Source organism: Sander vitreus, chromosome 24 (assembly GCF_031162955.1).
Source record: "Sander vitreus isolate 19-12246 chromosome 24, sanVit1, whole genome shotgun sequence".
Taxonomy (NCBI): Eukaryota; Metazoa; Chordata; class Actinopteri; order Perciformes; family Percidae; genus Sander; species Sander vitreus.
In genome coordinates this window covers 8440525-8457505 of record NC_135878.1, presented here as the reverse complement: position 1 = coordinate 8457505, position 16981 = coordinate 8440525, and the positions used below count along the sequence as shown (strand labels likewise).

At 39.5% G+C, this 16981-nt stretch overlaps 1 protein-coding gene across 1 annotated transcript in view; it reads left to right on the top strand.

Annotated features, from left to right (window-relative positions):
• Nucleotides 1-16981, top strand: part of ptgfrnb (prostaglandin F2 receptor inhibitor b) — a gene marked incomplete at its 5' end in the record, with an annotated part of 53748 nt that overhangs the window by 32783 nt on the left and 3984 nt on the right. Inside the window, 3 exons of the mRNA XM_078244156.1 lie at nt 15199-15385; nt 15508-15626; nt 16137-16187. Coding sequence (XP_078100282.1) covers nt 15199-15385; nt 15508-15626; nt 16137-16187 — 357 coding nt within the window. The remainder of the gene's footprint in view (nt 1-15198; nt 15386-15507; nt 15627-16136; nt 16188-16981) is intronic.

The following is a 16981-nucleotide window of genomic DNA, read 5'->3' as shown; positions in this document are numbered from 1 at the left end:
CTGTTCAGGAACATACTGTAGCCTGACAAAGAAGTGCATTTGTTAAAGACTTTTTTCAGATGCGGATTAATACTCATTATTTTTCAATAATGGAGCTCTGTGGCACAGAGGAATGAGATATATCGAGCTTTGGCTACTTTTTAGTGGAATCAATTCATAGTTGGTTTTGATCTTTTAAAGATAATGGAGAAAGTAACTGACAGTGTCACGAGTGTGAATGACACACAAGTAAAAGGTTAGGTAATGGACCAATTACCAAACAGGTATCGAGTGACATGTATCAACAAAGGTGTGGCGCTTACGTTGGCTCTGTTTGGACAACGGCCAAACCTCCACTACCTCAGGTGTTCTTACTCACATGTACCATACACACATACTTGTTGTTGCTCAACCTTTTTTAGTCCTATCCTGAAGTTCCCTTCTTGTCCTATTGTGTCAGAACAATGGGCTACACAGGTGAGCTGATAACTAATACGCACACACACACACACACACACACACACACACACACACACACACACACACACACACACACACACACACACACACAGTGCTGCTCATAAGTATTCATACCCATGCTAAAGTTGACTAAAAAGAGGAATAAAAAAATCATTGGAAATTGAACTTAATGCCTTAATTAAAAAAATTTGGAAAAAAATCCAATCTTTTAAGGACACCAATTCTTTGTGAATGAATAATGTATTGTAAATAAATAAATGTTCTTCCTTAAAATACAGGGGCCATAGCCCTAGTCTAATAGCTAACTGAGATAAGATCCATATCCATGCAAATCAAACCAGCTGTTAGGCTAACTGAAATCAAACCATGCCAATCTCTAGGTATGGTGAAGGGGATGTGATGATGTGGGGGGGCTATTTTAATTCCAAAGGCCAAGGGAACTTTATCAGGATGCATAGTATCCTGGATCCATGAAATAACTGGCCTTTAAAAATAAAAATCTGCTTGCCTCAATGGGAATTTAACATAGGGGTATGTATAATTATGGCCCCTGTATTTTAAGGAAGAACATTTATTTATTTACGATACATTATTCATTCACAAAGAAAATTGGTGTCCTTAAAAGGTCGGCTTTTTCTTCATTTTTTAAATTAAGGCATTAAGATCAATTTCCAAAAAATGATTTTTTTTTTATTCCTCTTTTTAGTCAACTTTAGCATGGGTGTGAATACTTATGAGCAGCACTGTACATCAATACATGTTAGAACACTGTATATGTTACAGCTAATATTACTCAACTAAAATAACTGTATTGACCTATAATTTGAACATTGTTATGCTGTCACACCCTACTGTGTGTGTGTGTGTGTGTGTGTGTGTGTGTGTGTGTGTGTGTGTGTGTGTCATTCCTTAGTGATGGCTGGAAACCGCTCTCCTGTTGGAGCTTGTTATTATGATAGGCACGGTGAAACACACTCACACAAAATATTCCTCATTATTTCTCACTGCTCAGTCAGTTAGTGATCATATTTACTGTGCTGCCTTTTATTTTTGAAGTTGTTGACTTAGGTAAATATGTGTGTGTGTGTGTGTGTGTGTGTGTGTCCCAACTGTCCACATTTGCATCCATCGTGTGTGTGTTTTTACATGAAACCTTTGTAGAGATTACAGATTAGAGAAACTACATATGACTTAAATGATCATTTATTTCTTTTAGAGCCACACTAAGTTTCTCATTGTGTTACTAATTACAGTATTGCCAGGATTTGCCCCACTAGCAGCGAGGTCTCGGGATAGAGTGGGTTGGTCTTTCTGTCCGTCTCCGTACAACATCACAGAACTGCTACAATAGCATGGTCGTAGACTACTTGTCCTATTAAGGCTCTGAGAGCAGTTAAATCATCAGTCTATCCATCCAACACTTGCCTATTGTTGGTTGTAATGAACATTCTAGCTTCTAGAGCGTTCATGTTGGGCTTTACACTTTTAATTTAGTTTACGTTTAAATTGCACTTAGCAGTTTCACACATTGGTACCCCCATGCAGCAGCTGGTAGGTAATCCGATGTAGTGCGTGTGCCCGAGAGAGCTTCAGACATGATCAGTGGCTTTCAATTCACTTTCAGGCTTCAGTCGTAGCCTTTCATCCCTTCCTGTCTGGAGATTTCTCACCAGCGACGATATTGACATCAGAATTGAATACAAATGTAAAATCTCATCTTATTTAGTGAGGACTGGATGTTCTTTTCTTCTCCAGTTTGTGATCACTGCAGTCTTTTGTTGTCATTCAAGTTAAAGTTTGTGTTCATTTCCTGATCAGTTTTTACAATCTTGTACTGTTTCAGCTATGCTTTTAGCATGGTGTGTTTGAGTCACTGTCTTTTTGCTGTGATGTATTATCTCAGCGTGCTGCTGCATGCGGACACGCTGCAACCATTGCCACTGGAATGACTGGCATGGTGTTGCAGTCATGGTATGCGTTTCTGAGATGCTGCATACTTAACTTGAAATCAGTGGTAGTGAGATGACATCACCATCAGATCACAGATATTTTTCCCTTCTTCTCGAAGCACTGAAACTGTGACAGTTTGGATCTTTTTAACATATTGCCGTTTTTTTTTCTTCTTTGAAATTCTTTTGTTTAAATAACAGCATACCACTCTGATCCTCCTGGGAGAAAATCAAGCTTTGTACTTCACTAGTTCACTCACAGAGACACATTTAGCCTAAGGAAACAAGGCAGTCTTATTGTCTATCAAGATGATTTAATTTAGATTCTGTGTTAACAGTGGTGTTTAAGGAACTTATCAAATGAACAAAACGTTCAAGCAGAGATCACAATAATATGAAATGGAGCAAAAAGTCGCCTAGAACATGATTTATGGACATCCAGAAGATGTCCTCTTTGGAGCCAGAATTAAGTTTTTCTCCCGTCTTTTCTGGAATTTGTATAGACGTCAATTAATGATGTGTTAAAGACTTTAATTAAAGTTAAAGACATTTTCTGGACGTTGTACAGACGTCACCCAAAAGACTTCCTAAAGGCAGCCAGAATGAAAGTTGTTTTGACTGTCTTTTCTGGATGTAGTATAATGTCAATGAAAGACATGTATCCATCTTTAAAAAAAAATCTTCAAAAAAGTGGCAGTGAGTTGCTAAAAACAAAGATAACGGTCCCATATCTTCACTGTCAGCTTTATTGAATACCGTGTTCCATGACCTGGCTCAGGTGGTCCCAACAAAGAGGGAGACAATAAACCGACTGTACGCTAACATTAAAGAGCAGATTGATGAAGTTAGTGACTAGCTGGTGAACACAGTGGAGCATTAGGCAGTTAAAGAACCGGCTATTTTGTTCAGGAGTTGGTGTTGACCAACAGAACTACAAGGAGAGTGAATACTGGACGTTATTTCATCAGGTGGACAGAAACAGGACTCCAACTGAAAAATTATGTTGCTGGGTGGGAAGCGGTTTGCAAACACATTTGCCATTGTTGCTTTAACCTTGTAAGGTAGTAATACAGTATGTCAATCTTCTTTACAGCTTTTTTCGCTGCCCCCAACTAGCCTAAATATGAAAGTCTACCGTCGGCTGACATTGTTATATGGACCTTGATCATTTTTTCCTCCATCCTCAGCATCCTTTTATCAGGCAAGCGTTGCCACCTCGAGTATGGCATTCGGTAAATGAAGCAAATAACATGCATTGTAATCAGGAGCATAATGCCCATTATGTCGAAAATGCACACAAGATTTTTGTAAATTTGCCAAACACCTGGCAACGTGAACCATATTCAAGAATAACTCTGTGTGGTAAGTTTAATGATACATCCTTCTCTCCTCTTTTGGCTCCTCTACTCCTCATTTCCTCCACAGTCTCTCCTCCCTCCCTTCTCTCCACTCTCCACCAAATTACCCAGCTGTCTTTGCAGGGCCGACAGGCAGCCGTTAATTAGCCAATCTCGCGCTCCGTTAGCCGGCCGGGGAGACAGAACGAGGTAGAGAAAGAATAGACGGCGAGATGGGGAGAGAGAGAGAGAGAGAGAGAGAGAGAAAGAAAAAGACGGGAGTGAATAGGGGAAAAGTAGAGAGAGCTAAACAGATTGTTAAAGTGAGCAAGAGTGGAAGAGTGTGAATAGAGGAGGCAGTAAATGGATGAAGAGTGGCTCGAGAACAGCATGCAAAGTTTCCTGAAGAGAGGGTTGAGGAGAAGATAGAATGGAAAGAGCTGTTGGACAGAGAGGACGGACAGTTAAGAATATAAAGTGCTGAGGGGATGGGAGAGAATGACAGAAAGACTCCATTAACGTTTTTTGGTGAACTAATAACACCTGATCATATTGATGATGTTATTTTTAAATGGTTCCAATTGGATCCACCAGTGTCCCCAGTTTATAAATAAGTGAAATGCAGATTTGGTCTGTTTTGTCAGAACAATTGGTACAAACTTCCTGGGTGACCCATTTATGTTTCAGCAACATTCTCTCACTAACTTGAATCCAAGTGACGTTATAAAAATGATCAAATCTAATTTTGTTTTTTAGTTATACAGTAGGGGGATACATAGTTTGAAAAATACCATTTCGCAGTTCTAAGTACAGAGACGTGATTTAAAAAAAACATCTAGATAAAGGTTTCATGCTATTCAGTAGTCATTTATTCATTTGTCGTCAACAAAATCCTTTCTAGTATTCAGTGGCCTCTCGATGACTGCAAAAAATCAGGTGTTCAGCAGAAGCGAAAGAAGAGTCTTGACTGAAAACATCAAACACTGTCTCACTATACTGTAGTGAAAAACGAGAGCAAATGATGGCTAACCAAACATAAAGTGGGAGATGGAAGAGGGGCATAAAAGCAGGACTGGAAGAGAGGAGAAGAAAGGACGGTAAAACACAAATTGAAAATGTTGAGTAGATAGTCCTAAAAAGCAGAGCAGTGCCATAATTTTCACCCCATTAGCTCTTCCAGTTAAACAGAAATGCAGCTTTAAAGGAATCCTCAGAAATGGCAGATTTCAGTGCGATCAGACTGGGACGACTACATATTTTTAACGGAGGTTTTTTAACAACAGTAGTACTGCACTCAGGGGTTTCTTCTGTTTTGGTTTATAGTGGAAGTCAATGACATTCAACAGGAGAAACCCAAGGTGAGTGTCACAAGGACAGGCTTTGATTGCTATAGGTGCCAACATGCCAAATGTTTAAAAAAAAAAATAGACATAGCAGTGTTTATTTTACTTAAGCTGTCTGATACCTGATATCTTTTTTTCACTACCTACAAATCTACCATTTCAATGCCATTTTTTTCCTTCAAATATTTGTCCTCTAGTCACTATTTTATTCTGGGAATGATGACCTGTCATTGCGTATGGAAATCCACAGGGCACTCTCATTTATCTCATGCAACAATCCTATTCTTTCAGTAGTCCAAAACAAATCTGTATTATGTTTGCTCTAAATCTGGGGTCTTCAACGTTTTTTAAGCCAAGGACCCCTGAACTTAAAGAGAGACGGAGCAGGGGGACACCCCCCCCCCCCCCACACTACATACATTGCATATAATTGAGTTGCACATTAAACTAGGCCAACAATAGCATGTATGGTGGCCTAATGTCTTTATACATACCTTTTTATGGTGCATACAATACCAAGTTCTTAAAATTAAAATTGTGGGCATATTCATATATTTATACATCATGTTTTAATGTGCTTAAAGCTTAACTGTATCCGTGGATGGCTATCTTATGGCTACCTTAGCTGTAGGCCATTAAGCCCATCTTAAATGTAGTGTAGCCTACATTAAAGACAATATCTTTAATAACAATGTTTTGGATTCATATTAATGTATATTTTCAGACATATTTAAAAAATAAAATAATAATAATTAAACCATCAAACAATAATTGAACTGTTGAAGATCTCTAAATCTCTCTATGCTCTAAATGCCTGAAATATGAAAGAATACTTTGATACTGATTTATTGGTTAACACCAAAATCACATTGACGCGTTGGAATACGATCCAGAAAGGCTGGTTTAAGTCATACATTTGTGAGTTTTAAGGCTTGGTAGACAATCAAAAATGCCAATATGACACTATCGGTTGTTGAGACTCCACATTAGCTTCCACTGATGCAGCGGCTAGTCTTCCTGTGGGCCTTTGGCACACACAAATGTACATCGGACGAGATCCATACATTAACGGTTAGAAAAATGAATAATGTAGTCAGTTTATAACGAGACTGAAACTGATCCATAACCCCAAAAGAGATGGAAGTTAGATGTTTACATTACTCCATGCTAACTAATGTATATATTTGTGTTTCCGTTGGAGACTTCTTGGATTTGAAATGTATTTGACTTAAGATTTCTAGTCAAATGCTCGTGTTTTGTGCTTGTGTATTTTAGCTGAGCCAAAACCAGAATTCAGGTTTAATCAATACATTAAGTAGTGTCAATGAATTGCTACTGAGACTTTAAACCAATATAGGAAAGGAAATGTTACAGGTTAAAAAATTGTGATGTTGTATGTATGTATGTATATATTTGATTCGTAGAGACATTAATTTCACGTATGCTAAAAAAAAAAAAAATCACTTCTTCCTCCCCAACTTATACTGATTCTTGGCACACTGGGAAAGACTGGAAACACATTTGAACTGTCTACTGCAATCTTTGCTACTAACTGCTAATGAGAACATTCATTTTGAAAGCTATCAAATTTAGGATTACAGCTGCTAAAATCTAGAAATATAGATGTTGGCCTAATGAGACCCGCATCAGTTTAACTCATGTATTCATGTCATATATTCAGAGGGCATCTGCAAGTTAAACATGCCAGATATCACATCAAATTTGCATTAATTTACTGGAGGTCTTATTAAGCATGCATCGAGTAAGAGGGAACTTTGCTTCCCAGTGGCTTTTTGTTTCTGTGAGGCTAAATAGTGTTTTTATAGTGTTTAGTATTCCTCTCTACCAGTGCTGTCCTGCTTTATGGAGCAGAGAACACACAGATTCATTAGAAGCACTGGTGGTAAGTGTGTGTGTGTGTGTGTGTGTCAGTTGTATGCTTTGGACTCTCCTCAAGGGATTAATCCAGAGAAACCCAATCAGGCTGTCTTCATTTCCACAGACAGCCATTTTAGTTTAATTAGCCCAGACAGGAGCCAGATATTCTATTAGAGATAGACTGTAGTTCCTCCTCAGCCATCCAGTCACCAGGATCTCCCTTCTTCCTGCTTATTGAAGCTGCTTCACCACCTAAAACGGCGCTACTAGTATTGAAGCTAACATCGCTGTGAAGTTCTGACTGACCAACTAGTCTATCAGCTGGCTGCTCAGCTCATTACACCTTCCAAAACTTTCATTTTTCCTGCTGTTATTGAACATGGCCATTTCAAACTTGGTATAAGAGTATAAAATTAGATTGTTGTATAAAGCCCAGACGAGATATGTTTTTTGGAGAATCTTTGTGTTTTTTTTCTGTTTTATGGAACAATGTTCATTGATTGATTGATTGAGTGAGTGAGTTCAGTGACGGACCCTTCAGTCATTAGTCAGGATTCATCAAAGCAGACAACAGTGTTGCTTTCAACTAATTGCAAGGTTGTGACCCCACTGCAAATACCTGGGATTACCATGGACGGGAGAGCCTTTCCCTCACGCGACTTTAGCCCTGATGTTCCACTCGCCGACAGTTTTTGGAGCTCCCCTACAAAAGCCCCAGATTAGAGGCAAATCGGCCTGCTAACCAATCTCTCTCCAAAGTCTTTTGTGTGTCTTTGCAGTCTCGATGCAATGAATCCTGGAAATGGGGATAACGGCGCACACGGCGGATAGTGTCTCCTCTGAAGCGTCCATGGTGTTGCGCTCAGTTGTACGCACGGGAAGTGACGGAAGTAGTTTTTAAGTGTACTGAGGCCTGTTAGGTTGTGATGTTCGGTGTCATATTGTGGACCAATGATTACTTGTTATGGCCAGATGATCCCACTTTCATGTAACAAGGGGTCTTCTTGATTTTGTGTTTATCAAAAAACACAACAAGCCTCTGATCCCCCCCACTTCAGTGCATGTTTGATATTCTGTTTACATGCAAATACATTGTGGAAGTGGTTGCATCTGCTTATGTAACACACCTTTCTGTTCACTCTGTGTATACAGGGTAGCTGTGCAGTATAGCAGTGTAAACTGTAGCTTAGCAAGTGACTGTTTGGATGGGAGTCAGTGAGTTCACGAGTTCATATGGGGGGGTGGAAAGGTCCGTATGGGGGGGGGCATTCAGAGTTTGCATTCAGCAGAGGAACAGCTGTGGGCAAGAGGCTGTGCGTCAGCCTGCTGGTGGGGGATCAAATACTCCTTTTGCACCTCCCATGGGGGGGTCTGGTGATACTACGTGCTCTCCAAAGCTTGAGATGTGTCCACATTGCTGAGGGCCTCTTGCTGTTGATTTATGCCTATGTGATAAACAAAATAAGCTCCTCAGTCACTAAGTATTTTCAAATCCCATTTCCCTCCCTCCTTCCCTCTCCTCATTCTCCGTCCTCTCTGCCGTCAAGAACAAAGAAAGTAAAGGATGGAGGCTAACTGTGAGAAAGCGGAGGCTTTCTAATTATAGCTCCGTTCCTCGAAGATGGGTGTCGTCTCTGAAACGAGCAACCAGAGTTCATGCGTCAGTCCTGCAGAATTATGCAAAATGCGTCTTTGATCATTAACGGGGTGATGTCAGACACTAACCTGGTGGTATCAGAGAAACACGCATATCTTTTGACTGTCAGCAAGGCAGTTTTAAAATGATGCCATTATATAAGAATATAGTCATATTCATTATGTAAGGGATTAAAATAGTTTTCATACATCCTGTCAACACAAAACATCCTATTGAAATGAAAGTACAACTTCACCAACAATGCAGAAAATAAAATGAGTCCATTTTAAGGATAACTTTTGGTTTATTGCAGTTATTTATTTATGTTATCAGTTATGATAATTAGAATTGCTGAGATCTTGGAACACGACACTGCTAGGATAACATATATGTAACATTCAAACTTTCATTAGGTATTACAAACCCTAACAGTAGCCAATCAGAAACAGCTAGCAATTTAACATTCAAATCTATTTTTCATTAAAATCTAAATCTATAATGGAGTTGTTCCAACGGAAAACAAGCTGGCACTTATCAAGGGGTAAAAGCAGAAGGATTTACCTCCGAATGGAAATAAGTTTACAACCTTTGAAAGTTAGTGAGAGCCCTTTGTTGATGCTTAGAAGAGTATAGGTTTGCGCAACCCCACATCGCGCTGCGTTTTGTGGAGGTGTGAGAATCCCGTACAGTAAACAGTTACATCACTGCCTCTATCGCTTCCACAAGAAAGTCTTTAAAACACCAAACACAAGCGAAGTGAAGCTGCCATCAGGTGCAGTAGGAAACTGCGTTCTATAAACGATCTGACGTAAAAACTGTTACTGTGAAATATACAGTCTACTTGTGCTACATTGGGGGGTTAAAGAAAACAACAGGACGTCGCACCACCCGGCAGCGATTTGCTTTTTGAAAAATCTGAACGCAAGTACGGAGCTCATTTAAGATGATGCTCTGATGTCCCGTTTCACTCACCCAAAAGTACGGAGCTGCGCCAAACAAAGCTGACAGAAGCACAGAAGAGAAGAAGAGTAATGATACACCGTCTCGTCCAGTTGCAGTGCCGTGAACTGGCAGGTTTTAATGTTGCAGACCACTGTTTTTTAGTAGTTTAAATTGTAAACATGTATTGTTATTGTGAATCTTTGGTTTAAACTAGCTTTCAGACAAACGCCCCCCCTTTCCAAAATATTGCTTCCAGCGCCCCCCCATTATCTTCTGAATGCCCCCTGGGGGGCGGTACCGCCCCGTTGAGAAACACTGACTTAGGTGGACATGATGTTAACAGTATGTCTTTCACTATGTTCCTTCCTTTGAACTTTTCCTGTTGTAATCCATCTCGTCCATCACTCACAACTGAGTTCAGGACATGATCCTCACATCAGGTCACATTGAGTCCACATCCCTAGAGATCATCATTCTTATCATACCCATCCTTCATCTTGCACATGAACTCGGCCTGTTTTTCTTTTACTGAAGCATGTACCGATGGGAGTCCTGACTGACAGATGGGTCCGGTTTGTTGGATGGGTCCTTGCTGTCAGAAAAGCCTTCAACCTGCCCATGCAGAGGGTCTCAATGGAGTGTAGGCTTACGTTGAGGCAAGCCTCATATGTGGACAATATGTCTGCCAAGAAAATTGCTTGAAATGCTTCTTTTTAACCCTAGATGGTGTCAATGTTTGAAGCTAAAAATGCTTAGTGAAAATCAAGAGTTCTAGACGTCTTTCTGCAGCAGCGAGGATGGCACCAGGTAAAATTTCACCTGTCTTTATCATAATCCACAATCACCATGAACTTCATTTTGCCATAAAGACACAATGAAATGACATCTATACTTGCTTAATGTGATGTATTATTACCTAGAGCAAAAGTATGGGACAGTATTTCCATTATCATCTAAGCGTCTTGTCTTTTTTTTGTCCGGCCAACAGTCCAAAGCTAATTTACTGTGATGTAAGAGAAGGAAAAAGTAGCTGTTTCTCAAAAGCTAGAACCATCAAATGTTTGGCAATTTTGCTTCAAAATTGACTTCAAATGATTTCAGTCAGACAACTCAAGTTTGAAATGTTTATTATAACAGTAGAACATGTGTTGTTTGGCGGCCAGACTCCGACCTCATCACTCCCCGCAGATTGGGTTTACATGAGATATTGGGGAGTTCTGATGAAGTAGCTTCCTGGAGCCTGCAGGTGGATGCTGGGGTGGTGGTGGGGCTGAAAGAGCAGGCAGCGATACAGGTGCAGGGCAGCAGCAGCGTTGACGAGCGGAGATGGGGAAATTGTGCAGCTTAAATACTGTAGACCACCAAATTGATGGGGTGTGTTTGGTAAATGACACGGAGAGTGAAGCATGTCACGTGTGTATTCAGCAGTGCAGTTGGAGTTGACTATCAAAGTAGTTGCCGATTAATTTTCTGTCAGTCGATTAAACGATTGCAGTTCTAGGCGTTAGTTCGTGACAAACTGGGTTCCCTATAGTGCTTCACAGCGTTCATGTTGCAGTGAGGAACCATGTGGGCTTTTTCCAGGATGTTAATGGGCAAATCAACCCTCTCTCTGTGTCAGAACTTTACTCATTAGTTGTGTGAGCCATTGTGTGTCAACCTTTTATAGTCATATCCTGAAGTTCCCTTCCTGTCCTATTGTGTCAGAACACTGTATATGTTACAGCTAATATTACTCAACTGGAATAACTGTATTGACCTGCAATTTGAACATCGTTATGCTGTCACACCCTACAAAGTGTGTGTGTGTGTGTGTGTGTGTGTGTGTGTGTGTGTGTGGTCAGTTGCCCCATTCACCCCCCTCACTCGGTGTCATCTCCTGTTTCCTCCTCTCTGGTTGGATGGAGCGCTCGGCTACTTTACTTTGTGCAAAAAAATAAATAAATAAAATGGTGCCCCCTCTCCACACTGTCCTAATGCATCTTCATCACCACCATCGTCGTCACCGTCAATTTAGTCCGATTTAACAGTGCGGAGGGAAGCTTTTTACGATTTCTAGTGGAGATAAGGAGCCGAGGTACTTTACGTTTTGAGAACTTAATTATTTCCTTTAACTTTTTAAAAATCTGAAATATTGGAGTTATTTCTGTCTAAATTTTTAAGTCTGTTTTAAACACTAACACTAATGCACGATTATGTCTTAATATGCATCTACTTGTCGGAGTCTGTATGAAAATCTATATAAGCATATAAAGATTACGTGTACAGAGCAACGGCTTATACATTGTCCCATACAAGCACCATAAAATCTCGTACTTTATCTGCTTTTATATTTTTAACTGTTTTTAACTGCTCTTTAATGTTTAATTTCTTATACTGCACTGTAACTTTTATTCTTGTATTTTAATCGTTTTTATGTAAAGCACTTTGAATTGCCCTGTTGCTGAAATGTGAATAATATTCAGTAATAAATGGGTACAATTTAACTACAATTCTATGCAACAATGTAGCATTTACAATAAATCATGCAGCAGTTACAATAACTTATAAATAGAAATATATTTGATTTACTAAGTGGACATACTTATCTGTGCACTGTAGGTCTACTGATGAAATTATGCACTAGAAATAAAAAATGTGTGTGCTAACTAGTCAAGGGGGGTTTAAACGTTCAAAGATATGTGGGGAAGTTTTGTTCGAGGAAGAGTCCGAGGTCACCAAAATAATCCTCTTGAGGCCGTGAATATCTACAGCAAAACGTAATGAAAACTGGGCCGACAGGCACCAAGATATGTCGCTCTAGAGTCTGGACTTTAGTGGCAAAGTTTTCAGATAATGATCAATATAAAGACCACAGGACACTAAACTTAAACCAAGGCAAGTGTTATTACTGCTGCTGCTGGTACTACTACTGATTTTTAATGATGTAGCACTTGAATATTAAAACCATTAGGGGAGAGAGAGAAATTGAGATGTGATTCATTACTCTGCTGTGGGTGAGTTCGCTCCTCTCCTCACTCTTTCTCTTCATTATATTCTCTTCTTTCTTTCTCCTCATTTCTCCTGCTCTCATTCTTGAATCTTTTATTTTTTGCCATAGTTGTTTTTCATTATCATTTGTCTGTTTTTTTTTTCTCCATGTTGTTGTTTGCAAATGTTCTTTTTCATCTGTATCCTCTATTTGTCTGGTAAATGACAGAGGATGACTCAGGCTGAATGGGGCTTTTATTTTTTGTGTGTGTGGGGGTGTGTGTGTGTGTGGGTGGGTGGTACAGTACTGATGGTCCCTCTCTTCCCTGACAGACTAATGACTAGTTTGTGCTTTTCTGTCCATCTCCCTCCCTCCCTCCCTCCCTCTCTCTCTCTACGTCTTGCTCTTGGAAGTAATTAGCTCGCTCGCCCCCTTTCCATAGATTACATCTAGTTTCACAAATTCTCTCTTGTCTCTGTTTTCTTATCTTTTCTGCTCTACCTTTTTATTATCTTTTTCGCACTAGAAGGAACAGCAGTTGGTGTGTGTTTTAAATGTGGTGATAACGGAGTCGCTCTCCGGTTTTTTGGTTATCGTCATATTCTCTGTAGTAATCATAGTAAAATTGGGGCTGCATTGTACATCCAAAAATAACACTCCCTCCCTCATTTTCCCTATTGTAATAAGTACAGTAACTCTTCTCTGTTAATACTTGTGGTCACATCACATGTGAAAACGTCATAATGCAACAGAACTCATTCTGTGTAAGGTGTTTTAAGTCCTCTAAATGATACATTAAGTAGTTTACCATTACTAATTGCAGGCAGGCTCTTACTTAAGTAAATGTTAGCTTAAGATGGTTACTAATGGACTCGACGAAATGGGCACTTGCACTTCCAGGAAAATCTGTGCCTCCTCAGTGATGATGTAATCCTGCACAAGTGGGAGCAACTGAAAAGTTCAACCGATGAAGTTATCACAACTCTTTCAACAGTCGTGCCTTTCTACCCGTTCTGTCAAATAAAACTGCCTCCATAAAACTTCTCCATAACAAACAACCCAGTGGTTTACACTGAAGGTTGACCCCCTTACTGACATGACATATATTACATTAAGGAAGTGATGATACCTTGTCATGGGACTTTAAAAGTCCCATGGGATGAAAATGTCACTTTATGAGGTAAACATTAATATGAGTTCCCCTAGCCTGCCTATGGTCCCCCAGTGGCTAGAAATGGTGATAGATGTAAACCGAAAGCTCATTGTGGGACAGGCTCTAGAGGCTGTAATTCTGCACCAAGGCTGAATTTTGGGAAATAGACTTCAGATACAGTATTAGGGGACCACTAAGGCCGATATAAAAGAGACTTCAGATACAGTATTAGGGGACCACTAAGGCCTATATAAAAGAGACTTCAGATACAGTATTAGGGGACCACTAAGGCCTATATAAAAGAGACTTCAGATACAGTATTAGGGGACCACTAAGGTCTATATAAAAGAGACTTCAGATACAGTATTAGGGGACCACTAAGGTCTATATAAAAGAGACTTCAGATACAGTATTAGGGGACCACTAAGGCCGATATAAAAGAGACTTCAGATACAGTATTAGGGGACCACTAAGGTCTATATAAAAGAGACTTCAGATACAGTATTAGGGGACCACTAAGGTCTATATAAAAAGAGACTTCAGATACAGTATTAGGGGACCACTAAGGTCTATATAAAAGAGACTTCAGATACAGTATTAGGGGACCACTAAGGTCTATATAAAAGAGACTTCAGATACAGTATTAGGGGACCACTAAGGCCGATATAAAAGAGACTTCAGATACAGTATTAGGGGACCGCTAAGGCCGATATAAAAGAGACTTCAGATACAGTATTAGGGGACCACTAAGGCCTATATAAAAGCATCCAAAAGCAGCACGTCATAGGACCTTTTAAAAGGGAAAATGTGTCTTTAATATCCCTTTTTTAATTGACGCAGGTGTCCTTGGTGATGATACTAATGTCGAGCTGATTGTCTTAATGCACTCCTAACTTTGAACTATATGATATACTATATGTATAACACACGTGCAGTTTACAGTGATAACAGTTGCAGATTTACTACTCAAAAGTCTATGTAATTTTTTATATATTACGTCCCTGATTTCACACAGAGTTAGACAAAAGCAGTTTTTTCATTTCTAGCCGACTACCGCTAACCAGCTGACTTGTTTTGAGCGGACTCGTTTTTTGAATATATTTGTTTGGATGGATGAAAACCACACTGTTGCACTTTCCACAGGCATATCTTTTGGCCATCTTCAAGCTGCCTTTTGTAGTTTGTAACAAATAATGTAACTAAAGGCACTGGGCAGCTGAAAATGTGGAAAGATGTCAAAGTCCATCCATCACCCAGCTGTGATTGGTGCATTGACGCAAAGAGGCGGTGCTTACGATTGATTGACAACTCTGCACGTATTGGAACTGAAAGTGCTTGTAACCTCTAAAGAGTTATTTATTACTTCTACATGTATAGAAATATAAAAAGACTTTTGGTTTGAAAAGATGGCTGGAGCTTTTTTTTGGCAAATAATCATTGAGCAAACACTGCAGTTTTTTTTTTTGTTGTTGTTTTTTTTACAAACCTATAACAGCTTTACTTAAAGTTCTCCCTGTCTGTCTCTCTCAGATGACCTGGCGTACGAGGTGCGTTGGTTTTTCACCAGGCTGCGCGGTGGAGAGAAGACGACCCTGGTGGCCAGCGTCGACCGCTTCGGCGTTGTGACGAAAGACACTCGCAACTCCTCCAGTGACATTTCAATAGAGCGCAAAGACACGCACACCTACATGTTGAACATTCATGGCACTCAGGACAGGTGAGTGTTGTTATAGGTCATTGGCAAACATGCTTTGTTCTTCATAAACCATTTTATATCATCATTGTAACAATCTCCGCTGCAGGCTTACTATGTGTTTGCATGTGCTCTGTGGTTCCCAGTGACAGTGGCGAGTATCACTGTGTCGCCACTCCCTGGTACCTGTCGGCCTCAACAGGAGCCTGGACTCAAGCCAAAGAGCTGCCTTCATCTCGAGTCTTCCTTACAGTCCGATTTGCTGGTGGGATAACCGCTTCATTTTAAAACTAATGTCTGCTTTAATCCTACTGAATATGTTGTCAGTTTTGACCAGGGTGCCCGCGGGGTCTTATAAGGGTCTAACATTTCAAAATCCAAATTCTAAGCCTTAAAAAGTCTTAAATTCACTGAAGTATTGTGTTCTAGGTCTTAAATTATTTTAAACAGGTCTTAATTTCCCTACATCCATGTAACGCTACATCTAATGCTCACTGAAAGTTTTTTTTTTTATTTATTTATTTTTTTTATTCTGTGGTGTTGTAGTTCTTTCTTTCGCTCATCCAAATCTAATTTGCTGTATATTTACAGATTATTATTAACTTTGCAAGTACTTTTGTGGCTCTGCATTTCGTTGTACTTTTATGTCGCGATATAGGTCTTACGTTTCATTCATAAAGGTCTTAAATTGAACTTGTTGAAACCTGCAGAAACCCTGTTTGACAATATTTGCTCCTATTAAACACCAACGCTCTCTTTGTCTCTCCTTCTGCAGTATGGGACTCCCTCAAGTTACCTCTCTTATACGGAGTAGCAGCCTCAATAGGTAACGTAACCACCATGCATGTAATGTGTATGTTGTATGTTCAGGTGTTGGCTTAAGCCTCTGTTTAATCATTAATAATAATTTTAGATATTGCTATTCATTATTTCTATTTCACATAGAAAAAAAACTTTAATAAGGGATGTTCAATATATTGTTCCATGTTGAATATACTGATATTGTGTGTATTGTGTAGACATTTCGTAAACAATAGCACAACTGAACGTTGTAACCCATCTACATCTACGTTTGTTGCTGTTGCCATAGACTACTATTATGACAAACTATTATGGCCTATTTTTGTAAGCTTTTTACTGAAATGTTGAGGTAGATGTCTAGATGATCAAAATATTGAAGTTTAAACCGAGTTTCTAGCCAAGAGCAGCAGCAAAATTATATAAGTGACGCTCGCTGTGCGGACATCTTCTCTGAGACTGCTGACTGACAGACGAGGGGTAACTCTCTTGGTGCTTGACTAGCTGCCAGTGCTGAGCTCATGCTTATTTTAGGACACATATCTGATAGCTGGCATTGTCCGTGCACAGTGGATTTAAATAAGACAAGAATCTGAATTTGTTCAGGCTTAATATAGCCAATACCAACCAATAAAATATGCCATAATTGGCCCTGATACTGATCTTGTAAAAAGGCTGGGGACATCCTTAGTTGCTATTCATAAGGAAAGTCTTAATTTAGAGACATCTCTAGTTGATGTAGTAGTAGTAGTAGTAGTAGTAGTAGTAGTAGTAGTACTGGTAGTTGTAATAGCCTTTAATATTGATTCTAGTACCACTTTT